This window comes from Pelophylax lessonae (assembly GCF_965119305.1).
Source record: "Pelophylax lessonae genome assembly, chromosome: 12".
Taxonomy (NCBI): Eukaryota; Metazoa; Chordata; class Amphibia; order Anura; family Ranidae; genus Pelophylax; species Pelophylax lessonae.
In genome coordinates, this window is record NC_138779.1 from 224921542 (window position 1) to 224946525 (window position 24984).

At 52.9% G+C, this 24984-nt stretch overlaps 1 protein-coding gene across 6 annotated transcripts in view; it reads left to right on the forward strand.

The window, feature by feature from the left end:
- Positions 1-24984, forward strand: part of RAP1GAP (RAP1 GTPase activating protein) — a 158504-nt gene that overhangs the window by 70141 nt on the left and 63379 nt on the right. For all 6 annotated transcript variants that reach the window (XM_082273666.1, XM_082273665.1, XM_082273667.1 and 3 more), the window contains one exon: positions 18989-19079. In XM_082273666.1, the coding sequence (XP_082129792.1) occupies positions 18989-19079 (91 nt within the window). The remainder of the gene's footprint in view (positions 1-18988; positions 19080-24984) is intronic.

Below are 24984 nucleotides of genomic sequence, written 5' to 3' on the forward strand. Positions count from 1 at the left end.
CTCCCTAAAGGTACAGTAACATTAAAGATCAGGACCTGCACAAGGCAGCTAACTATTCTTGGAGCATCAATCACAGCTGAGCGGCATCCTTGGCTCTGGTAATTGCTGTATGACAGCCCGCCGCTGTGTGTACATGACAGGTGCTCTTTGATAAGCCGCCTGCTTCCCTCAGCTGTCGGTGAAGTTGGCGGGTTTTTCTGGCAGTAAATCCTCCTCGCTGCTCCGGAGACGGCAATCCTTTAAGTTAATTTGTTGAAATCATCTAATTAAAGGGAATAATTGTGAAGATGATTGCCCTGATTGTGAATGAGACAATTAGACCGGCTGGAAACCGGCTCACCGCGCTGTGACACCACTGGAATTAGAGTGTAAGCTCCTGGGAGCAGTCTCCTCACCCCCATGTCACGTGTTTTCAGTTTCTGGGTCCCCTCCACAGCAGAGACTCCTTTGTAGAATTCCCCTTCAGGAATCCCCAGCTGTCCCCCAGCCGATTGACCAGGTCCACCAATCCGCTAAGAGGACCCTCCAACCAAACCTGATAGACCATTTACTGTTACCAAAGCAACCTTTATCTGATCCTCTAAATCTGTCTTTGTATTGGCTTCCCCTCAGACTGGGGGAGAGAGGGAGAGTCGGGCGCTGCACAGTGCTGTCAGTCTAACACTGGTGGGTGGCTGACAGGAGGAGAGAGCAGAGAGCGGAGACTGGTATGTTTGTCAGTCATCAGCTCTCTCATTGTCCAATCAGCATGCTAGGGGTGTGTCCTCGACCAAGCTGTTCTGCATAACAGCACGGGAGGTCAGGGACCTTGCTGTACTGTCTGACAGGGGGGGGGGGGGGGGGCGGATCACAAGACTGACTGTTCTTGGGGTTCGTTTCTCCCTGGCTGGGCCTCTGTTCTTGGGGTTCGTTCCTCCCTGGCTGGGCCTCTGTTCTTGGGGTTCTTTCCCCCATGGCCGGGCCTCTGTTTTTGGGGTTAGTTCCTCTATGGGCCTCTGTTCAGTAGGTAGTCCCTCCCTGGCTGGGCCTCTGTTCTTGGGGTTCATTCCTCTCTGGCTGGGCCTCTGTTCCAGTAGGTAGTCCCTCCCTGGCTGGGACTCTATTCCTGGGGTTAGTTCCTCTATGGGCCTCTGTTCCAGTAGGTAGTCCCTCCCTGACTGGGCCTCTGTTCTTGGGGTTCGTTCCTCTCTGGCTGGGCCTCTGTTCTTGGGGTTCGTTCCTCCCTGGCTGGGCCTCTGTTCTTGGGGTTCGTTCCTCCCTGGCTGGGCCTCTGTTCTTGGGGTTCATTCCTCCCTGGCTGGGCCTCTGTACTTGGGGCTCATTCCTCCATGTTCCAGTAGGTAGTCCCTCCCTGGCTGGGCCTCTATTCCTCGGGTTAGTTCCTCTATGGGCCTCTGTTCCAGTAGGTAGTCCCTCCCTGACTGGGCCTCTGTTCTTGGGGTTCGTTCCTCTCTGGCTGGGCCTCTGTTCTTTGGGTTTGTTCCTGCCTGGCTGGGCCTCTGTTCTTGGGGTTCATTCCTCCCTGGCTGGGCCTTTATTCCTGGGGTTCGGTCCTCTCTGGCTGGGCCTCTGTTGTTTGCTGCCTGTCTTTTCACAGATGTTGAATCTTCAGAAGTCCTCCACCATTATACACAGACGTCTCGCTGTAATAATGTGAATGTAAATCTGGGCACGGAGCTGCCATTGTGGGGCCCCGGAGGTGAATTCCTATCCTGACATGACACTTCTGAGATAGAACATTTGTATAATTACAGCCTAATAAGATTCGCCGGCAGAGTTCCTATGAATATTTCACAAGGTGCCGATGTGCTGTCGGGATTTGTAATGAGAAGCGAGTTTAGGATGAAAGTGATTGCGGAGGAGAATACGGGGCAAAATCACCAGTCGGGGGTCCCCTTTACGCGCCCTGCTCTCAGGGAACGCCAACCCTTGTCTACCAAAGTTCCCGTAATTACTGCGCATCACCTGCCGGGTACTTCACATCCCTAAATGTAGAACCCTTCCAAATCTCTCCACCCCCCCCCCCTTCCCCTCCCCCCACCTCTCCCCCATTATGTTTTTGCAATTTGTTTTGTTGAGCGTTGAACAGATTTTCATAGGAGACCCGAAGGTGTCCATGCCTTCCGTACCGGATTTCACCAGGATGGGGGTCTATCTGCGATTTTCTAGCACACCCACATCTGGGCAACATCAGTCCCTCCCAATCCAGACACCCATTATTGGCGGGGGTCTAGCTGGACCTCCTGCCCCAAGTAATGCCCCTTCTACCCGCTTCCTGAAAAAAGCATCCTTTCAATAATTGGTACTATGGATACAACCAACCCACAGAATTCAGGGAGAATCCAGGCCTGCAGCGGTACTCTGATAATGCCTGTACCACTCAGCACCAGGGTTCCGAGCTCACTTCCCACCAAGGGAGGCCCTCCTGCTTGTGCATTTCCTTTGGGAGACTGACTTCAGTGGCCTGCGTGCTCTATAAAGTGCTGTGGTATATGTTGGCGCTATATATAAAATTCCCAGTTCCTATTCTATGACTGAATGTCTCTCTTGAGATGCGGGAGATGGACCCGGCCTCCTCCTCCTCAGCTTATTCTTTATTCTCAGGATCTTTGTTCCGTCTCATCAAAGACTCGCCGTCCCGTGACTCCGCCGCCGCAAACTGCTGGAGGACTTAAAAGCAATCTGACTTCAAACAGCTGAACTGCTTTTCACCTCCCAGCTGAAGTGCCTTGTGATTGCTGCCACTGGCGGGCATGGGAGGGTTAATCCTCAGATAGCAGGTGGATGGTCATGTGACTACAGGATGAGTGGGTCACCCCACCAAAAAATCACACCTTGGTTATCGGTGGAGCCTGGGGAGTGGAGTCACCTCCTGGGGGTCCTAGTAAGAGCGCCTCCATAATTCCCAGCTCTGCTCCTTTCCAACTGGAAGTTTGGGGTGTTCTTTTCTCCCACCATGGGGTGCTCCTGCCCACCTCTGTGTGTTCCTGCCCCCATTGGGTGCCCCTGCCCACCTTTGTGTATTCCTCAACCATGAGGTGCTCCTGCCCACTTCTGTGTGTTTATGCCCCCATGGGGTGCTCCTGCCCACCTCTGTGTGTTCCTGCCCACCTTTTTGTATTCCACAACCATGAGGTGCTCCTGCCTGCCTCTGTGTGCTCCTGGCCTCATGGGGTTTTCTGCCTGCCTCTGTGTGTTCCTGCCCCCATGAGGTGCTCCTGCTCACCTCAGTGTGCTCCTGCCCACCTTTGTGTATTCATGCCCCATGAGGTGCTCCTGCCAACTTCTGTGTGTTCATGCCCCCATGGGGGGCTCTTGCCCACCTCTGTGTTTTCCTGTCCCCATGGGGTGCTCCTGCCTACCTCTGTGTGCTCCTGCCCTCATGGGGTGCTCCTGACCGCCTCTGTGTGTTCCTGCCCCATGGGGTGCTCCTGACCGCCTCTGTGTGTTCCTGCTTCCATGGGATACTCCTGACCACCTCTGTCCTGTCCCCATGGGGTGCTCTTGTCCACCTCTGTGTGTTCCTGTCCACCTCTGTGTGTTCCTGTCCACCTCTGTGTGTTTCTGTCCACCTCTGTGTGTTCCTGCCATCATGGGGTGCTCTTGCCCACCTCTGTGTGTTCCTGCTATCATGGGTTGTTCCTGCCCACCTCTGTGTGTTCCTGCCCCCATGGGGCCTAGGCACTGGTCACCTGAGCTCTGATGGCAGATAATTTTATATATATATATATATATATATATATATATATATATATATATATATATATGTGGAACTTTCACCTTCCTTCTGCTATAAGCAGTCGTTGTTCTGTTGTAATTCTCGCAGCGCAGGCTCCCCTCCCCCGAGACCCAGAGAGCAAAACAACCAGAAACCTCTAGAGCCTGAACTCTGACGTTGCCGAATATAACAGCCGCATTATACCGTATGTGAGGCACAAAGCGCACCGCTGGGCTGCGGCAGGAGGTGAGTGCACCCCACATTATCAAAGCCCCATTATTATGGGTCATACCCTTGTATCCAGAGAGCAGTGATGTCATTGCTCATTGTGAGGTCACCCGGGAAAGTTATCTCTCTCTCTCTTTGTCATTGAGCACTGTGGTGTCATCTCCCTCCTCAGTGATGTCACTGGAGCACTGTGATGTCATCTCCCTCCTCAGTGATGTCACTGGAGCACTGTGGTGTCATCTCCCTCATCCCTGATGACACTGGAGCACTGTGGTGTCATCTCCCTCCTCAGTGATGTCACTGGAGCTCTGTGGTGTCATCTCCCTCCGCAGTGATGTCACTGGAGCTCTGTGGTGTCATCTCCCTCCTCAGTGATGTCACTGGAGCTCTGTGGTGTCATCTCCCTCTGCAGTGATGTCACTGGAGCACTGTGGTGTCATCTCCCTCCTCCCTGATGACACTGGAGCACTGTGGTGTCATCTCCCTCCTCCCTGATGACACTGGAGCACTGTGGTGTCATCTCCCTCCTCAGTGATGTCACTGGAGCACTGTGATGTCATCTCCCTCCTCAGTGATGTCACTGGAGCACTGTGGTGTCATCTCTCTCATCAGTGATGTTACTGGAGCACTGTGGTGTCATCTCCATCCTCAGTGATGTCACTGGAGCACTGTGGTGTCATCTCCCTCCTCAGTGATGTCACTGGAGCACTGTGGTGTCATCTCCCTCCTCAGTGATGTCACTGGAGCACTGTGGTGTCATCTCCTTCCTCAGTGATGTCACTGGAGCTCTGTGGTGTCATCTCCCTCCTCAGTGATGTCACTGGAGCTCTGTGATGTCATCTCCCTCCTCAGTGATGTCACTGGAGCACTGCGGTGTCATCTCCCTCCTCAGTGATGTCACTGGAGCTCTGTGGTGTCATCTCCCTCCTCAATTATGTCACTGGAGCACTGTGGTGTCATCTCCCTCCTCAGTGATGTCACTGGAGCACTGTGGTGTCATCTCCCTCCTCAGTGATGTCACTGGAGCACTGTGATGTCATCTCCCTCCTCAGTGATGTCACTGGAGCACTGTGGTGTCATCTCCCTCCTCCCTGATAACACTGGAGCACTGTGGTGTCATCTCTCTCCTCAGTGATGTCACTGGAGCACTGTGATGTCATCTCCCTCCTCAGTGATGTCACTGGAGCACTGTGGTGTCATCTCCCTCCTCAGTGATGTCACTGGAGCACTGTGATGTCATCTCCCTCCTCAGTGATGTCACTGGAGCACTGTGGTGTCATCTCCCTCCTCCCTGATAACACTGGAGCACTGTGGTGTCATCTCCCTCCTCAGTGATGTCACTGGAGCACTGTGATGTCATCTCCCTCCTCAGTGATGTTACTGGAGCACTGTGGTGTCATCTCCCTCCTCAGTGATGTCACTGGAGCACTGTGGTGTCATCTCCCTCCTCAGTGATGTCACTGGAGCACTGTTGTGTCATCTCCCTCCTCAGTGATGTCACTGGAGCACTGTGGTGTCATCTCCTTCCTCAGTGATGTCACTGGAGCTCTGTGGTGTCATCTCCCTCCTCAGTGATGTCACTGGAGCTCTGTGATGTCATCTCCCTCCTCAGTGATGTCACTGGAGCACTGCGGTGTCATCTCCCTCCTCAGTGATGTCACTGGAGCTCTGTGGTGTCATCTCCCTCCTCAGTGATGTCACTGGAGCTCTGTGATGTCATCTCCCTCCTCAGTGATGTCACTGGAGCACTGCGGTGTCATCTCCCTCCTCAGTGATGTCACTGGAGCTCTGTGGTGTCATCTCCCTCCTCAATTATGTCACTGGAGCACTGTGGTGTCATCTCCCTCCTCAGTGATGTCACTGGAGCACTGTGGTGTCATCTCCCTCCTCAGTGATGTCACTGGAGCACTGTGATGTCATCTCCCTCCTCAGTGATGTCACTGGAGCACTGTGGTGTCATCTCCCTCCTCCCTGATAACACTGGAGCACTGTGGTGTCATCTCCCTCCTCAATTATGTCACTGGAGCACTGTGGTGTCATCTCCCTCCTCAGTGATGTCACTGGAGCACTGTGGTGTCATCTCCCTCCTCAGTGATGTCACTGGAGCACTGTGATGTCATCTCCCTCCTCAGTGATGTCACTGGAGCACTGTGGTGTCATCTCCCTCCTCCCTGATAACACTGGAGCACTGTGGTGTCATCTCCCTCCTCAGTGATGTCACTGGAGCACTGTGATGTCATCTCCCTCCTCAGTGATGTCACTGGAGCACTGTGGTGTCATCTCCCTCCTCAGTGATGTCACTGGAGCACTGTGGTGTCATCTCCCTCCTCAGTGATGTCACTGGAGCACTGTGGTGTCATCTCCTTCCTCAGTGATGTCACTGGAGCTCTGTGGTGTCATCTCCCTCCTCAGTGATGTCACTGGAGCTCTGTGATGTCATCTCCCTCCTCAGTGATGTCACTGGAGCACTGCGGTGTCATCTCCCTCCTCAGTGATGTCACTGGAGCTCTGTGGTGTCATCTCCCTCCTCAATTATGTCACTGGAGCACTGTGGTGTCATCTCCCTCCTCAGTGATGTAACTGGAGCACTGTGGTGTCATCTCCCTCCTCAGTGATGTCACTGGAGCACTGTGGTGTCATCTCCCTCCTCAGTGATGTCACTGGAGCTCTGTGATGTCATCTCCCTCCTCAGTGATGTCACTGGAGCACTGTGGTGTCATCTCCCTCCTCAGTGATGTCACTGGAGCACTGCGGTGTCATCTCCCTCCTCAGTGATGTCACTGGAGCTCTGTGGTGTCATCTCCCTCCTCAATTATGTCACTGGAGCACTGTGATGTCATATCCCTCCTCAGTGATGTCACTGGAGCACTGTGGTTTCATCTCCCTCCTCAGTGATATCACTGGAGCTCTGTGGTGTCATCTCCGTCAATGATGTCACTGGAGCACTGTGATGTCATCTTCCTCCTCAGTGATGTCACTGGAGCACTGTGGTGTCATCTCCCTCCTCCCTGATAACACTGGAGCACTGTGGTGTCATCTCCCTCCTCAATTATGTCACTGGAGCACTGTGATGTCATCTCCCTCCTCAGTGATGTCACTGGAGCACTGTGGTGTCATCTCCCTCCTCAATGTTGTCACTGGAGCACTGTGGTGTCATCTCCCTCCTCAGTGATGTCACTGGAGCACTGTGATGTCATCTCCCTCCTCAGTGATGTCACTGGAGCACTGTGGTGTCATCTCCCTCCTCCCTGATAACACTGGAGCACTGTGGTGTCATCTCCCTCCTCAGTGATGTCACTGGAGCACTGTGATGTCATCTCCCTCCTCAGTGATGTCACTGGAGCACTGTGGTGTCATCTCCCTCCTCAGTGATGTCACTGGAGCATTGTGGTGTCATCTCCCTCCTCAGTGATGTCACTGGAGCACTGTGGTGTCATCTCCCTCCTCAGTGATGTCACTGGAGCACTGTGGTGTCATCTCCCTCCTCAGTGATGTCACTGGAGCATTGTGGTGTCATCTCCCTCCTCAGTGATGTCACTGGAGCACTGTGATGTCATCTCCCTCCTCAATGATGTCACTGGAGCACAGTGATGTCATCTCCCTCCTCAGTGATGTCACTGGAGCACTGTGGTGTCATCTCCCTCCTCCCTGATAACACTGGAGCACTGTGGTGTCATCTCTCTCTTCATGTTCGGCCACCCATGGCGTACTCCTGCCCACCTCTGTGTGTTCCTGCCCCCATGGGGTGCTCCTGCCCACCTCTGTGTGTTCCTGCCCCCATGGGGTGCTACATACATTTGTGTATCATTGTTAGGCTGGTGACTGAGCTCTGCTGTATTGAAGACGGTGGGTTTCTTTGAGAATTCCAGGGACATGGAACATCAGAAACATTCATTGAGGTCAGGCGGGGTGGTTGAGGTCAGGTACCACCTGTAAGGTTGGTCAACACTGGTTATAGTGACACCAGACCAGAGTTACCCCAGTCCTGACTCCTGGGCTCAGCCTGTCCCTCTGGTTTTCCCGCTGAGCTGGTTTGGGGGCCCCATTCATAGCCGGATGGTCAAAGTCACTGGCACTGATCACTGTCAGTAGTTGGGGAGGGGGAAGACAGATGTTTATGGGGAAGCACTGGTGACTGGCACTGATCACTGGGGATGGGTGCAGTTACTGTTCTGCTCACTAGATGGCGCTCCTGACTCAGAGCTGTGGAGGCAGATTGATGCTACAATGTCAGTCTGTCCAGGAATTGTCTCTCCCATGTACAGTAGACCTGAGAGGGGAGTCCCCCCACAATACCCCAACCCATCATTACCCCTACTGAGGTACATTACAAGAGAGGGCTAAAGAGACTGCTGAGATATAGAGAGTGACTGATGGGCCAGGGAGAGACTGCTGAGATATAGAGAGTGACTGATGGGCCAGGGAGAGACTGCTGAGATATAGAAAGTGACTGACGGGCCAGGGAGAGACTGCTGAGATGTAGAGAGAGACTGACGGGCCAGGGAGAGAGTGCTGAGATGTAGAGAGTCACTGACGGGCCAGGGAGAGAGTGCTGAGATGTAGAGAGTGACTGACGGGCCAGGGAGAGACTGCTGAGATATAGAGAGAGACTGACTGGCCAGGGAGAGAGTGCTGAGATATAGAGAGAGACTGACGGGCCAGGGAGAGACTGCTGAGATGTAGAGAGTCACTGACGGGCCAGGGAGAGATTGCTGAGATGTAGAGAGAGACTGACGGGCCAGGGAGAGAGTGCTGAGATATAGAGAGTCACTGACGAGCCAGGGAGAGACTGCTGAGATGTAGAGAGAGACTGACGGGCCAGGGAGAGAGTGCTGAGATATAGAGAGAGACTGACGGGCCAGGGAGAGACTGCTGAGATATAGAGAGTGACTGACGGGCCAGGGAGAGACTGCTGAGATATAGAGAGAGACTGACGGGCCAGGGAGAGACTGCTGAAATGTAGAGAGTCACTGACGGGCCAGGGAGAGACTGATGAGATGTAGAGAGAGACTGATGGGCCAGGGAGAGACTGCTGAGATATAGAGAGTCACTGACAGGCCAGGGAGAGAGTGCTGAGATGTAGAGAGTCACTGACGGGCCAGGGAGAGAGTGCTGAGATGTAGAGAGTCACTGACGGACCAGGGAGAGAGTTCTGAGATGTAGAGAGTCACTGACAGACCAGGGAGAGAGTTCTGAGATGTAGAGAGTCACTGACGGACCAGGGAGAGAGTGCTGAGATATAGAGAGAGACTGACTGGCCAGGGAGAGAGTGCTGAGATATAGAGAGTGACTGATGGGCCAGGGAGAGACTGCTGAGATATAGAAAGTGACTGACGGGCCAGGGAGAGACTGCTGAGATGTAGAGAGAGACTGACGGGCCAGGGAGAGACTGCTGAGATATAGAGAGTGACTGACGGGCCAGGGAGAGACTGCTGAGATATAGAGAGTGACTGACGGGCCAGGGAGAGACTGATGAGATGTAGAGAGAGACTGACGGGCCAGGGAGAGACTGCTGAGATATAGAGAGTGACTGACGGGCCAGGGAGAGACTGCTGAGATATAGAGAGTGACTGACGGGCCAGGGAGAGACTGATGAGATGTAGAGAGAGACTGACGGGCCAGGGAGAGAGTGCTGAGATGTAGAGAGTCACTGACGGGCCAGGGAGAGACTGCTGAGATATAGAGAGAGACTGACGGGCCAGGGAGAGACTGCTGAAATGTAGAGAGTCACTGACGGGCCAGGGAGAGACTGATGAGATGTAGAGAGAGACTGACGGGCCAGGGAGAGACTGCTGAGATATAGAGAGTCACTGACAGGCCAGGGAGAGAGTGCTGAGATGTAGAGAGTCACTGACGGGCCAGGGAGAGAGTGCTGAGATGTAGAGAGTCACTGACGGACCAGGGAGAGAGTTCTGAGATGTAGAGAGTCACTGACAGACCAGGGAGAGAGTTCTGAGATGTAGAGAGTCACTGACGGACCAGGGAGAGAGTGCTGAGATATAGAGAGAGACTGACTGGCCAGGGAGAGAGTGCTGAGATATAGAGAGAGACTGACGGGCCAGGGAGAGACTGCTGAGATGTAGAGAGTCACTGACGGGCCAGGGAGAGATTGCTGAGATGTAGAGAGAGACTGACGGGCCAGGGAGAGAGTGCTGAGATATAGAGAGACTGACGAGCCAGGGAGAGACTGCTGAGATGTAGAGAGAGACTGACGGGCCAGGGAGAGAGTGCTGAGATATAGAGAGAGACTGACGAGCCAGGGAGAGACTGCTGAGATGTAGAGAGAGACTGACGGGCCAGGGAGAGAGTGCTGAGATATAGAGAGAGACTGACGGGCCAGGGAGAGACTGCTGAGATATAGAGGGAGACTGACGGGCCAGGGAGAGAGTGCTGAGATATAGAGGGAGACTGACGGGCCAGGGAGAGACGGCTGAGATATAGAGAGAGACTGACGGGCCAGGGAGAGACTGCTGAGATATAGAGAGAGACTGACGGGCCAGGGAGAGAGTGCTGAGATATAGAGGGAGACTGACGGGCCAGGGAGAGAGTGCTGAGATGTAGAGAGAGACTGACGGGCCAGGGAGAGAGTGCTGAGATGTAGAGAGAGACTGACGGGCCAGGGAGAGAGTTCTGAGATATAGAGAGAGACTGACGGGCCAGGGAGAGACTGCTGAGATGTAGAGAGAGACTGACGAGCCAGGGAGAGAGTGCTGAGATATAGAGGGAGACTGACGGGCCAGGGAGAGACTGCTGAGATATAGAGAGACTGACGGGCCAGGGAGAGACTGCTGAGATATAGAGAGAGACTGACGGGCCAGGGAGAGAGTGCTGAGATATAGAGGGAGACTGACGGGCCAGGGAGAGAGTGCTGAGATATAGAGAGTCACTGATGGGCCAGGGAGAGACTGCTGAGATATAGAAAGTGACTGTCGGGCCAGGGAGAGAGTGCTGGGATATAGAGTGAGACTGACGGGCCAGGGAGAGAGTGCTGGGATATAGAGTGAGACTGACGGGCCAGGGAGAGACAGACTGCTGAGATATAGAGAGAGACTGATGGGCCAGGGAGAGAGAGACTGCTGAGATGTAGGGAGAGACTGCTGAGATATAGAGAGAGACTGACAGGCCAGGGAGAGACTGCTGAGATATAGAGAGTCACTGACAGGCCAAATAGAGACTGCTGAGATATAGAGAGACTGATGGCCAGGGAGAGACTGCTGGTGGGGGGAGAATGTTGTGTTAGTAATCTGTACGGACCTCTCACTTGTTTCCCATCATACTGCTGTCTTGGTCGGGTCGGTAGTATCAGCTGATGGTTCTATTTGACTGATAATTCTATATAATAGTGCTGGAATCGGCACATGGTTGGTTGGCTGGAATGAACACATGGTTAGGTGGCTGGATGATGGGTTGACTGACTGGCAGGTTGATTGGCTTATTGAGTGGCTGGATGGTTGGTTGGTTGGTTTGGTGGCTGGCTGGCTGGCTGGTTTGGTGCCTGGCTGGCAGGTTTGGTGGTTGGCTGGTTGGTTTGGTGGTTGGCTGGTTGGTTTGCTGGCTGGTTTGGTGGTTGGCTGGTTGGTTTGCTGGCTGGTTGGTTTTGGTGGCTGGCTGGCTGGTTGGTTTGGTTGGGTTGGTTGGCTGGCTGGTTGGTTGGTTGGTGTGGTGGCTGGCTGGTTGGTTGGTTTGGTGGCTGGCTGGTTGGTTGGTTGGTTGGCTAGTTTGGCTGGCTGGCTGGTTGGTTTGTTTGGTGGCTGGTTGGTTGGTTGGTGTGGTGGCTGGCTGGTTGGTTGGTTTGGTGGCTGGCTGGTTGGTTGGCTAGTTGTTTGGATGGCTGGTTGGTTTGTTTGGTGGCTGGTTGGTTGGTTGGTGTGGTGGCTGGCTGGTTGGTTGATGGCTAATTGTTTGGCTGGCTGGTTGGTTTGTTTGGTGGCTGGCTGGCTGGTTGGTTGGTTGGTTGGTGTGATGGCTGGTTGGTTGGTTGGCTAGTTGTTTGGCTGGCTGGCTGGTTGGTTGATGGTTAGTTGTTTGGCTGGCTGGTTGGTTTGTTTGGTGGCTGGTTGGCTGGCTGGTTGGTTGGTTGGTGTGATGGCTGGCTGGTTGGTTGGTTGGCTAGTTGTTTGGCTGGCTGGTTGGTTTGTTTGGTGGCTGGTTGGTTGGTTGGTTGGTGTGATGGCTGGCTGGTTGGTTGGTTGGCTAGTTGTTTGGCTGGCTGGTTGGTTTGTTTGGTGGCTGGCTGGTTGGTTGATGGTTAGTTGTTTGGCTGGCTGGTTGGTTTGTTTGGTGGCTGGCTGGTTGGTTGATGGTTGGTTGTTTGGTGTGATGGCTGGTTGGTTGGTTGGCTAGTTGTTTGGCTGGCTGGCTGGTTGGTTTGTTTGGTGGTTGGTTGTTGGTTGGCTGGTTGGTTGATTGTGTGGCTGCTTGGTGGGTTGGCGGAATGGTTGGTTGGTTGGCTGGTTTATTCCAATGACATGCTGTGTGAAGATCTCCTGGAGATGTGTGAATGGAGGGCGAATAAGGTCCGTAGGCTCAGCTGAGATTGGGTGATAGTTGTAGACAGTGGCAGGCAGGGAGATCATTAGACGGACAGACAGAGGTGGATGGAGGGATCATTAGACGGACAGACAGAGGTGGATGGAGGGATCATTAGACGGATGGACAGAGGTGGATGGAGGGATCATTAGATGGATGAAGGGATCATTAGATGGATGGATGGATGGACAGAGGTGGATGGAGGGATCATTAGATGGATGGACAGAGGTGGATGGAGGGATCCTTAGATGGATGGATGGAGGGATCAGTAGATGGATGGAGGGATCGTTAGATGGAGGGATCGTTGGATGGATGGATGGACAGAGGTGGATGGAGGGATCAGTAGATGGATGGATGAATGGAGGGATCATTAGATGGATGGATCATTAGATGGATGGACAGAGGTGGATGGAGGGATCGTTAGATGGATGGATGGAGGGATCAGTAGATGGATGGAGGGATCGTTAGATGGAGGGATCGTTGGATGGATGGATGGACAGAGGTGGATGGATGGATGGAGGGATCGTTGGATGGATGGATGGATCATTAGATGGATGGATGGATGGACAGAGGTGGATGGAGGGATCGTTAGATGGATGGATGGATCATTAGATGGATGGACAGAGGTGGATGGAGGGATCCTTAGATGGATGGATGGAGGGATCAGTAGATGGATGGAGGGATCGTTAGATGGAGGGATCGTTGGATGGATGGAGGGATCGTTGGATGGATGGATGGAGGGATCGATGGATGGATGGATGGATCATTAGATGGATGGATGGATCATTAGGTGAGTTGAGTGTTATGAAGGATGTGTAGAGTACAGAGAGTAGCAGATGTTGTCCAGCATTCTGGGAAATGTCTGAGCACCTGGCCCTCATACATGGACATGCCATTATATGTGGATAGGGGGCGGCGGCTCCGCCTGGTGGCTGTGCCAGGCGCAGAGTTTGTCCAGGCGTTGGCACTGCTTGCTTTGCATGTCGGCTTTTATTTGCATTAGATATGAGAATCCGGGAAGAGGTAAATACACAGAGAGTGCCTGTGTGCGAAGCTGAGGATTGAAGAGGAATCTCTGGGATTGGCTGTAGGTCCTTCTGTAGGACAATAAAGAGAAACTCTACACAGAAATATGGAGGCTGCAATTACTTTGCAGGTTCATCCTAATCCTAGGGAAGCAGCATGCAGCCAGTGAAGTCTGAGAGGAGCCGTCCAACACTGGAATATAAATGACGTTTCCTTCCCATGGAGGACTCAGGGGAGGAATCCTCAGGATGACCATCACACCCAGTGAGGTGGGGGGAGGAATCCTCAGGATGACCATCACACCCAGTGAGATGGGGGGAGGAATCCTCAGGATGACCATCACACCCAGTGAGGTCAGAGGGGGAATCCTCAGGATGACCATCACACCCAGTGAGGTGGGGGGAGGAATCCTCAGGATGACCATCACACCCAGTGAGATGGGGGGAGGAATCCTCAGGATGACCATCACACCCAGTGAGGTCAGAGGGGGAATCCTCAGGATGACCATCACACCCAGTGAGGTGGGGGGAGGAATCCTCAGGATGACCATCACACCCAGTGAGATGGGGGGAGGAATCCTCAGGATGATCATCACACCCAGTGAGGTGGGGGGAGGAATCCTCAGGATGACCATCGCACCCAGTGAGGTCAGAGGGGGAATCCTCAGGATGACCATCGCACCCAGTGAGGTGGGGGGAGGAATCCTCAGGATGACCATCGCACCCAGTGAGGTCGGGGGAGGAATCCTCAGGATGACCATCACACCCAGTGAGGTCAGAGGGGGAATCCTCAGGATGACCATCACACCCAGTGAGGTCGGGGGAGGAATCCTCAGGATGACCATCACACCCAGTGAGGTCAGAGGGGGAATCCTCAGGATGACCATCGCACCCAGTGAGGTGGGGGGAGGAATCCTCAGGATGACCATCACACCCAGTGAGGTCGGGGGAGGAATCCTCAGGATGACCATCACACCCAGTGAGGTCGGGGGAGGAATCCTCAGGATGACCATCACACCCAGTGAGGGCAGTGGAGGAATCCTCAGGATGACCATCCCACCCAGTGAGGTGGGGGGAGGAATCCTCAGGATGATCATCACACCCAGTGATAGGCTGGAGCTGGAATGAGGGTGTGGTCACACGGGATGATGATCTCAGGTGGCCCCTCCCCCCAGCAGTTACAATGTATCAGTAGAAATATACAAACAGGATGTGGATATCCTGCAGAGGTGACACGCCCCCATCCAGGTGTGACACCCATTAACCCCTCCCCCTCCGCACCGCAGGAGGACACAGAGCAGCTGTGATGTGATTAAAGGAATCCTCCGCTCAGAGGAAGGCGGCCCGTCCTGTGCCAGGCATGCAGCATTTTCCTTCAGTGGTGACATTTCTGCACCTGTCCCATGGCCCTCCCAGTCACTCCGTCTCCGTGGGGTGTAAATAAATGCGGACAATGCTGGTCGCTGGCTGTGCGTTGCAGCGCTGCAGTAATACAGATCAGTCACTGAGTGCATCGCCCCATCGCATCACCTGAGATTGGGGGGAGGAGAGGGGGTCACCTGCATTGGCACACCTAAGATTGGAGGGGGGTCACCTGCATTGGCACACCTGACATTGGGGGGGTCACCTGCATTGGCACACCTGAGATTGGGGGGAGGGGGGTCACCTGCATTGGCACACCTGAGATTGGGGGGAGGGGGGTCACCTGCATTGGCACACCTGAGATTGGGGGGGAGGGGGGTCACCTGCATTGGCACACCTGAGATTGGGGGGAGGGGGGTCACCTGCATTGGCACACCTGAGATTGGGGGGGAGGGGGGTCACCTGCATTGGCACACCTGAGATTGGGGGGGTCACCTGCATTGGCACACCTGAGATTGGGGGGGTCACCTGCATTGGCACACCTGAGATTGGGGAGAGGGGAGGGGAGGGGGTCACCTGCATTGGCACACCTGAGATTGGGGGGGGGGGTCACCTGCATTGGCACACCTGAGATTGGGGGGGGTCACCTGCATTGGCACACCTGAGATTGGGGGGGATTACCTGCATTGGCACACCTAAGATTGGGGGGGGGTCACCTGCATTGGCACACCTGAGATTGGGGGGGTCACCTGCATTGGCACACCTGAGATTGGGGAGAGGGGAGGGGAGGGGGTCACCTGCATTGGCACACCTGAGATTGGGGGGGGGGTCACCTGCATTGGCACACCTGAGATTGGGGGGGGTCACCTGCATTGGCACACCTGAGATTGGGGGGGGTCACCTGCATTGGCACACCTGAGATTGGGGGGGATTACCTGCATTGGCACACCTAAGATTGGGGGGGGGGGTCACCTGCATTGGCACACCTGAGATTGGGGGGGTCACCTGCATTGGCACACCTGAGATTGGGGGGGTCACCTGCATTGGCACACCTGAGATTGGGGAGAGGGGAGGGGGTCACCTGCATAATGATGACCCCTGAGCTGATGGGGGGGGGGGGGAGAAGACAGGGGGACACACAGGAACTTTTTTTAAAAACATTTCATTTTTTATTTCAGGTTTTTTAGAATATAGAGAGGGAGAAATGACCACACCCCCCCCCCCCCCCCCCCCATAGCTAGAGGATCAGGGAATGATTTTTAGGGTACAAGCAGTTTAGGATGACATCACAGGGTGTGGATAAATGTAGATTATCGTACATACAGCCAATAAATAAATTATTATAAGACCCGGTCTTATTTTCAGTACACCCCCGCCAATATTTAGGGTGCCTCTGATTAACCCCCAAATAAAGTTCAACTGTTCTAGTCTTACAAACCACTTCTGGACCAGAAGATTTACCCCCTTAATGACCAGGCCATATTTTGCGATTTGGCACTGCGTGACTTTAACTGACAATTGCGCGGTCGTGCGACGCTGTACCCAAATACAATTGATGTCCTTTTTTCCCCACAAACAGATATTTCTTTTGGTGGTATTTCATCACCTCTGCGATTTTTACTTTTTGCGCTATAAACAAAAAAAGAGACAATTCTGAGAAAAAAACAATATTTTCACATTCTGCTCTATAACATTCCCAATAAAAAAATGTAAAAATCTAAATTTTGTAACATTTTAGGCCAATTTGTTTTCTGCTACATATTTATGGTAAAAAAAATCCCAATAAGCGTATTTTGATTGGTTTGCACAAAAGTTATTGCGTCTACAAACTACGGGAAAGATTTATGTCAGTTTTATTTATTTTTTTACTAGCAATGGCGGCGATCTGCGATTTTTAGCGGGACTGCGACATTGCGGCGGACAGATCGGACCCCTGACTGACATTTATGACACTTTTGGGGGGACCAGTGACATTACTGCAGTAATCAGTGCTAAATAATATGCACTGTCACTGTACTAATGACACTGGCAGGGAAGGGGTTAACCTAGGGGTGATCAAAGGGTTAAATGTTCCCCTAGGGGGTGTTTTCTAACTGTGTGAGGGATGGGCTTATGGAATCATCACAGAGATCTGTGTACCTAAATAGGAGGAGCTCTGTATTCATCACTGACAGAAGCAGGGGGTCAGTGCTTGAAGATGTGATATGGTAGAGGGGGAGGGGAATTATGCTAGAAGGGAACACTTTTTTTTTTTGTTAGAAGGGATGATTGGGGAGAATTTTGGGGGGAGGGCGGGTTGTGCTAGGAGAGGGGATAGAGGGGGGGGGTAATTTGTGCTGGGAGGGGGATTTGAAGGGGAAAGGGAGAGGATGCATACTCGGAGGGAAAATATGATGAGTAAAGGATTTGTGCTGGGGGGGGGGGGGGGGAGAAGGATTTGTGCTTGGAGAGGGAATGGGGGAGAATTTGTGCCGGGAGGGGGGATTTGGAGTGGGGGAGGAGATGTGTATTCAGAAGGGGAATTTTCTTTCTTTTTTTGTGGGGGGGGGGGGGGGGGTTGCTAGGAGAGGGGATGGGGGGATATTGTGCTGGGGGGATTTGGAGTGGGGGGGGGGCATGCATACTCAGTGGGGAAGTTTGAGGAGTAGAGGTTTTGTGCTAGGAGGAGAATTTTCTTTTCTTTTTTTGGGGGGGGGGGGGGGATTTGTGCTAGGAGAGGGGATACTGGAGATTTTGTGCTGGGTGGGGGATTTGGAGTGGGGGGAGAGCATGCGTACTCGGAGGAGAAGTTTGAGGAGTAGAAGATTTGTGCTAGTAGGTATATTTTATTTTATTTTTTTGCGGGGGGGATTTTTGCTAGGAGAGGGGATAGGGGAGATGTTGTGCTGGGGGGGGGATTTGGAGTGGGGGGAGAGCATGCATACTCAGAGGGGAGTAGAGGATTTGTGCTAGGAGGGGGATTTTTTTTGGGGGGGTGTGGATTTGTGCTAGGAGGGGGATTTTTTTTTTGGGGGGGGGTGTGGATTTGTGCTAGGAGGGGGATTTTTTTTGGGGGGGGTGTGGATTTGTGCTAGGAGAGGGGATGGGGAGGTAATTTGTGCTGGGAGGAGGATTTGGAATGGGGGGGGGGGGGAAGAGGTGTACTCGGAGAGGAAATTTGAGGAGTAGAGGATTTGTGCTAGGAGAGGGGATTTTTTTTTGGGGGGTTGTGGATTTGTGCTAGGAGGGGGATTTTTTTTGGGGGGGGGTGTGGATTTGTTCTAGGAGAGGGGATGGGGAGGTAATTTGTGCTGGGTGGAGGATTTGGAGTGGGGGGAGAAGAGGTGTACTCGGAGAGGAAATTTGAGGAGTAGAGGATTTGTGCTAGGAGAGGGGATGGGTGGGAAATTGTTCTGGGAGGGGGGATTTGGAATGGGGGGGGGGGGGAGAGGATGTGTACTTGGAGGGGAAAATTGAAGAGCAGAGTATTTGTGCTAGGGAGATGATTTTTTTTTAGGGGGGAGCATTTGTGCTGTGGGGATTTGGGCAATGAGGGGGGGGGGGGCAATGATTTGTGCTGGGAGGAGGATTCCAGCAGGGGTGGATTTGTACTGGGAGGAGGATTCCAGCAGGGGTGGATTTGTACTGGGAGGAGGATTCCAGCAGGGGTGGATTTGTACTGGGAGGAGGGGGGATTTATGCTTAGGGGGAAAGCTTGCAGATTAGCCCAATTTTTTTTTGGGGGGAGGATTTTTGCTGACACATAATGTTTATACGTCTATGGGGGGGGGGGTGCAGTTTTCCTGTTTTCCTGGGCTTTCTTTTTTTTACACATTGATTGCTTCTACCAATACATTTCACTGTTATAAGCAACCATTGTTACTGAATTCAGTGTTTACTATTGTGGTTAGCTGTGATTGGCCCTGCCTGTACCATGTGATCGCTGTGACCAATCACAGAGGCCGCGGGGGGGATTGAATCAATTTCTCTGTTTAGTTTTTTCTTTTCTTGCTTTTGGTGTAATGAGAATGTGGAAATGATTCTCGATGGCGATTGGCTTTCTATAGAGGTCTGTGGGCGGGGCTATGACATCACCGCGCTCCCCCTTGTGGTCACTTCACAAACCGTTCTCCTTTTTAACTTCCAGGCGGTATGACGGACAGAGCCAGCTCATATCATACACTGTAGATCTATCCCGAGCTAACTCCACCCCCCTCAAAAGTGCGCCGCGATTTAAGGTAAGAGTCTCCCCCATGGCGCCCTCCCCCCCTCCTTCGCTTGCCAACGCTTTGCATGCCGATAACGCACCACGCCTGGCTTCCCGCATGCCACCCCGCATGGCAAAATTAACAATGTATCCGATGCCGCGCTGTGTCTTCGCTGTATTACAATGTAACTAACGGCACAATGTTTAGTTTTGGATGGAGTGGGGGAGGGATTAGAGTTGAGTTATTATTGCTGTGTCCCCGTTAGGGAGATTCACCCTCTGTTTCCTGTGAGTGCAAGAAAATCCCAAATTTTGTGTTGTCCCCAGAACAGGAATAGGGGGAAATCTTCCGGTGGGGACACTAATACGGGGCTTTCCATGTCTTCAGAGGGATTTTCCCTCACCTCCTTTTATGGTTGTGGGACAGGAAGTGAAGGGAAATCTTCCGGTGGGGACACTAGTACAGGGCTTTCCATGTATTCGGAGGGATTTTACCTCACTTCCTTTTTATGGTTATGGGACAGGAAGTGAAGGGAAATCTTCTGATGGGGACACTAGTACAGGGCTTTCCTTGTATTCGGAGGGATTTTCCCTCACCTCCTTTTATGGTTATGGGACAGGAAGTGAAGGGAAATCTTCTGATGGGGACACTAATACAGGGCTTTCCATGTATTCGGAGGGATTTTCCCTCACTTCCTTTTATGGTTATGGGACAGGAAGTGAAGGGAAATCTTCTGATGGGGACACTAGTACAGGGCTTTCCTTGTATTCGGAGGGATTTTCCCTCACCTCCTTTTATGGTTATGGGACAGGAAGTGAAGGGAAATCTTCTGATGGGGACACTAGTACAGGGCTTTCCTTGTATTCGGAGGGATTTTCCCTCACCTCCTTTTATGGTTATGGGACAGGAAGTGAAGGGAAATCTTCCGGTGGGGACACTAGTACAGGGCTTTCCATGTATTCGGAGGGATTTTACCTCACTTCCTTTTTATGGTTATGGGACAGGAAGTGAAGGGAAATCTTCTGATGGGGACACTAATACGGGGCTTTCCATGTATTCGGAGGGATTTTCCCTCACTTCCTTTTATGGTTATGGGACAGGAAGTGAAGGGAAATCTTCTGATGGGGACACTAGTACAGGGCTTTCCATGTATTCGGAGGGATTTTACCTCACTTCCTTTTTATGGTTATGGGACAGGAAGTGAAGGGAAATCTTCTGATGGGGACACTAGTACAGGGCTTTCCAAGACTTCAGAGGGATTTTCCCTCACCTTCTTTTATGGTTATGGGACAGGAAGTGAAGGGAAATCTTCTGATGGGGACACTAGTACGGGGCTTTCCTTGTCTTCAGAGGGATTTTCCCTCACTTCCTTTTATGGTTATAGGACAGGAAGTGAAGGGAAATCTCCCCAAAGGATATCTGACAGGGGTTCTAACACCCCCTTACTCTATCCAAAACAGAAAAATAATCTGTTCATTTCCCCTCCATGAAGATGTTATGTGGGAGGGAGGTGACGATGGGAGCAGATTTTTATTGGATAGAAATCTCTGGTCTGTGTGTGACCGTATTGGCTTCTGCCCCCCCCCCCATTGGGAGGGGCAGTTAATTCACCATCCAAGTTTTAGCCAATCAGGAGCAGTCACACTTTTTTGTATTGAATTTGGCCAGATTTGTAGATTGGTGTATATTTGCAGGTCAGCTGACATCTCCCAGCTCCTGGGTGTGCATGGCGGCCTCAGATATCAGAGCCCCGAGGTTGGTGGCATTCTTATGGGTGATCTAATGCCGTTATGGGTCCTCAGGAGCCGGGAGACAGCGTGTGAGAGAAAGTGAAGGTGAGAGAGGAAAGCCTTCCCAGGCAGCACGGCAGTCTTACCGGTTCCCTCCACATCTGACACAGACCAGGAGGCTCCACCTATTAAAGGACAACTTGTAGCAGAACAGACAGTTTCTATTTCACGCGCTCTCACGCCATTCTTTGGTTTCTGATTGGTTGCTATGTGAGACTCCCTGTCCCTAAGATAGAAACTTTCTGCATTGCCCTTCTAGACAATGGAATTCTCCCTTTATAGGTGAGAGGGGGTGGAGCCGGGACCAGGGACCACATGGGCTGCATTCCCACTGGCTGACATTCTAGCCGGCATTCAGAGTCTAGTTATAGATGAACGCAGCCAATCAGGAGGCAGGGTTAGTTTAGTGTAAGGGTCTGAGTGGGGAGTATTGAAAATAAATGAGGTTTTGCCCCATCACCCTGGTTGGCTAAGAAACCCCACAGCTTTGATCTGTGCCCGCCTGTTGGGGTGGTGACCATTGTGCCGCCGGTGGTATAAAAGACTCCACAATGGTCTGGTATGACCTCAGCGCTGGCACACGGCGTCCGGTGCGATGGATGGGAGGAGTGCCGAAGGTATCCCGGTCTTCATCGTGTTTTGTACAGACAGGAATTCCACCGATTCGGCGCGCCATCCCTGGCAACAAAATCAGACCAATTATTTTTTTGTTTGCCGCGCTGTTGGATCTCAATGGCATTCAGCTTCACCTATGCTGGAGGAAACTACTGACCAGACCGGGACTGGCGGAAAATGGCTAAACAATGGTGTCACCTGGAAGTCAATGGTGTCACCTGTTGGATCTCAACGGCATTCATCTTCACCTATACTGGAGGAAACTACTGGCCAGACCGGGACTGGCGGAAAATGGCTAAACAATGGTGTCACCTGGAAGTCAATGGTGTCACCTGTTGGATCTCAACGGCATTCAGCTTCACCTATACTGGAGGAAACTACTGACCAGATCCGGGACTGGAGAAAAAAATGGCTAAACAATGGTGTCACCTGGAAGTCAATGGTGTCACCTGGAAGAAAACCGGCTTTCATGGATCCACCAAAAACATGGCCGAACATCTCTTGTGAATTGGTGGAATCCGTCTAGAAATAAGAGCCTGCAGAGAACAATCGGAGGAGGGATTTTCCGGCACAATGTTATCGATGGAAGAACCTGTTGGAGCAGTCATGGAAGAAAAGAAAGATCTCCATTTCCTACTCCACCAAAGGCTGGGAATGTGAACACCTCCGTCCTGTGTATTGTGGCCAGGTGGTGGCACTGCATCGAGATCAGGAGGTCCATGGTGGCATGGTGTGGAAGTCGGAAGGTTGAGGTGGAGGTCACCTGGTCACTGGTGGTATGATCTGGTGGAGAGTGGGGACATGCTGTGAGGGTCAGCTGGAGGTCTGTGGAAGTCAGGAGGTCTGCAGAAGTACATTGTGGAAGTCAACTGGTTCAGTGTTGGCACAGTGCAAAGGTCAAAAGATAGATGGTGGCTGCACAGTGTTGAGGTCAGTGCTAACATGGTGTGAAGATTAGGAGGTGCTAAGTGTTGGGGCACAGTGTGGAGGTAAGGAGGTGGATGGTGATGGCACTGTGTGGAGGCCAGTAGGTCTGTGGTTGCAGGGTGTGGTGGTCAGGCGGTCGGTTGTTTTTGCATTGTGGAGATTTATGATAGCCTGGTGTGGAAATCAGTAGGTGTCCAGTGGTGGAAAGATGTGGAGGACAAGTGGTGGGATGGTGCGGAGAACAGATAGTCTGTTAGTGGTGATATGATGTGGAGGTCAGTAGGTGTCCAGTGGTGGCTCAGGAGGTGGTCAGTGGAGGTCAGGATATGGTTAGTGGTGGTATGGTGTGAAGGTCAGATGGTGGTAGTGGCATGGTGAACAGTCAGTCAGTAAGTCAGTGGTGGTGTGTTGTGGAGGTCAGTAGGTGGTCAGCGGTGGTATGGTGTGGAGGTCAGGAGATGGTCAGTGGTGGTATGGTGTGGAGGTCAGGAGATGGTCAGTGGTGGTATGGTGTGGAGGTCAGGAGATGGTCAGTGGTGGTATGGTGTGGAGGTCAGGAGATGGTCAGTGGTGGTATGGCGTGGAGGTCAGGAGATGGTCAGTGGTGGTATGGTGTGGAGGTCAGGGGGTGGTCAGTGGTGGTGTGTTGTGGAGGTCAGGAGATGGTCAGTGGTGGTGTGGTGTGGAGGTCAGGAGATGGTCAGTGGTGGTATGGTGTGGAGGTCAGTAGGTGGTCAGTGGTGGTATGGTGTGGAGGTCAGTAGGTGGTCAGTGGTGGTATGTTGTGGAGGTCAGGAGATGGTCAGTGGTGGTATGGTGTGGAGGTCAGGAGATGGTCAGTGGTGGTATGGTGTGGAGGTCAGGAGATGGTCAGTGGTGGTATGGTGTGGAAGTCAGAAGGTGGTCAGTGGTGGTATGGTGTGGAGGTCAGAAGGTGGTCAGTGGTGGTATGGTGTGGAGGTCAGTAGGTTGTCAGTGGTGGTATGGCGTGGAGGTCAGTAGGTGGTCAGTGGTGGTATGTTGTGGAGGTCAGGAGATGGTCAGTGGTGGTGTGGTGTGGAGGTCAGGAGATGGTCAGTGGTGGTATGGTGTGGAGGTCAGTAGGTGGTCAGTGGTGGTATGGTGTGGAGGTCAGTAGGTGGTCAGTGGTGGTATGTTGTGGAGGTCAGGAGATGGTCAGTGGTGGTGTGGTGTGGAGGTCAGGAGATGGTCAGTGGTGGTATGGTGTGGAGGTCAGGAGATGGTCAGTGGTGGTATGGTGTGGAGGTCAGGGGGTGTCCAGTGGTGGTATGGTGTGGAAGTCAGAAGGTGGTCAGTGGTGGTATGGTGTGGAGGTCAGGGGGTGGTCAGTGGTGGTATGGTGTGGAGGTCAGGAGGTGGTCAGTGGTGGTATGGTGTGGAGGTCAGTAGGTGGTCAGTGGTGGTATGGTGTGGAGGTCAGGGGGTGGTCAGTGGTGGTATGGTGTGGAGGTCAGGAGGTGGTCAGTGGTGGTATGGTGGTAGTGGCATGGTGAACAGTCAGTCAGTCAGTCAGTCAGTGGTGGTCTGATGTGGAGGTCAGTAGGTGTCCAGTGGTGGTGTGTTGTGGAGGTCAGGAGATGGTCAGTGGTGGTATGGTGTGGAGGTCAGTAGGTGGTCAGTGGTGGTATGGTGTGGAGGTCAGGGGGTGGTCAGTGGTGGTATGGTGTGGAGGTCAGGGGGTGTCAGTGGTGGTATGGTGTGGAGGTCAGGGGGGTGGTCAGTGGTGGTATGGTGTGGAGGTCAGGGGGTGGTCAGTGGTGGTATGGTGTGGAGGTCAGGGGGTGGTCAGTGGTGGTATGGTGTGGAGGTCAGGGGGTGGTCAGTGGTGGTATGGTGTGGAGGTCAGGGGGTGGTCAGTGGTGGTATGGTGTGGAGGTCAGGAGATGGTCAGTGGTGGTGTGTTGTGGAGGTCAGGAGATGGTCAGTGGTGGTGTGTTGTGGAGGTCAGGAGATGGTCAGTGGTGGTATGGTGTGGAGGTCAGGAGATGGTCCGTGGTGGTATGGTGTGGAGGTCAGGAGATGGTCAGTGGTGGTATGGTGTGGAGGTCAGGAGATGGTCAGTGGTGGTGTGGAGGTCAGGAGCTGGTCAGTGGTGGTATGGTGTAGAGGTCAGGAGATGGTCAGTGGTGGTATGGTGTGGAGGTCAGGAGATGGTCAGCGGTGGTGTGTTGTGGAGGTCAGGAGATGGTCAGTGGTGGTATGGTGTGGAGGTCAGGGGGTGGTCAGCGGTAGTATGGTGTGGAGGTCAGGGGGTGTCCAGTGGTGGTATGGTGTGGAGGTCAGGGGGTGTCCAGTGGTGGTATGGTGTGGAGGTCAGGAGATGGTCAGTGGTGGTATGGTGTGGAGGTCAGGAGATGGTCAGTGGTGGTGGTGTGATGTGGAGGTCAGTAGGTGTCCAGTGGTGGTATGGTGTGGAGGTCAGGGGGGTGGCCAGTGGTGGTATGGTGTGGAGGTCAGGAGATGGTCAGTGGTGGTGGTATGGTGTGGAGGTCAGGGGGGTGGCCAGTGGTGGCAGTAGCATGGTCTGGAGATCAGTGAAGACACACAGTGCTGGCACAAAATGTCTCTACCACGTCAATAAT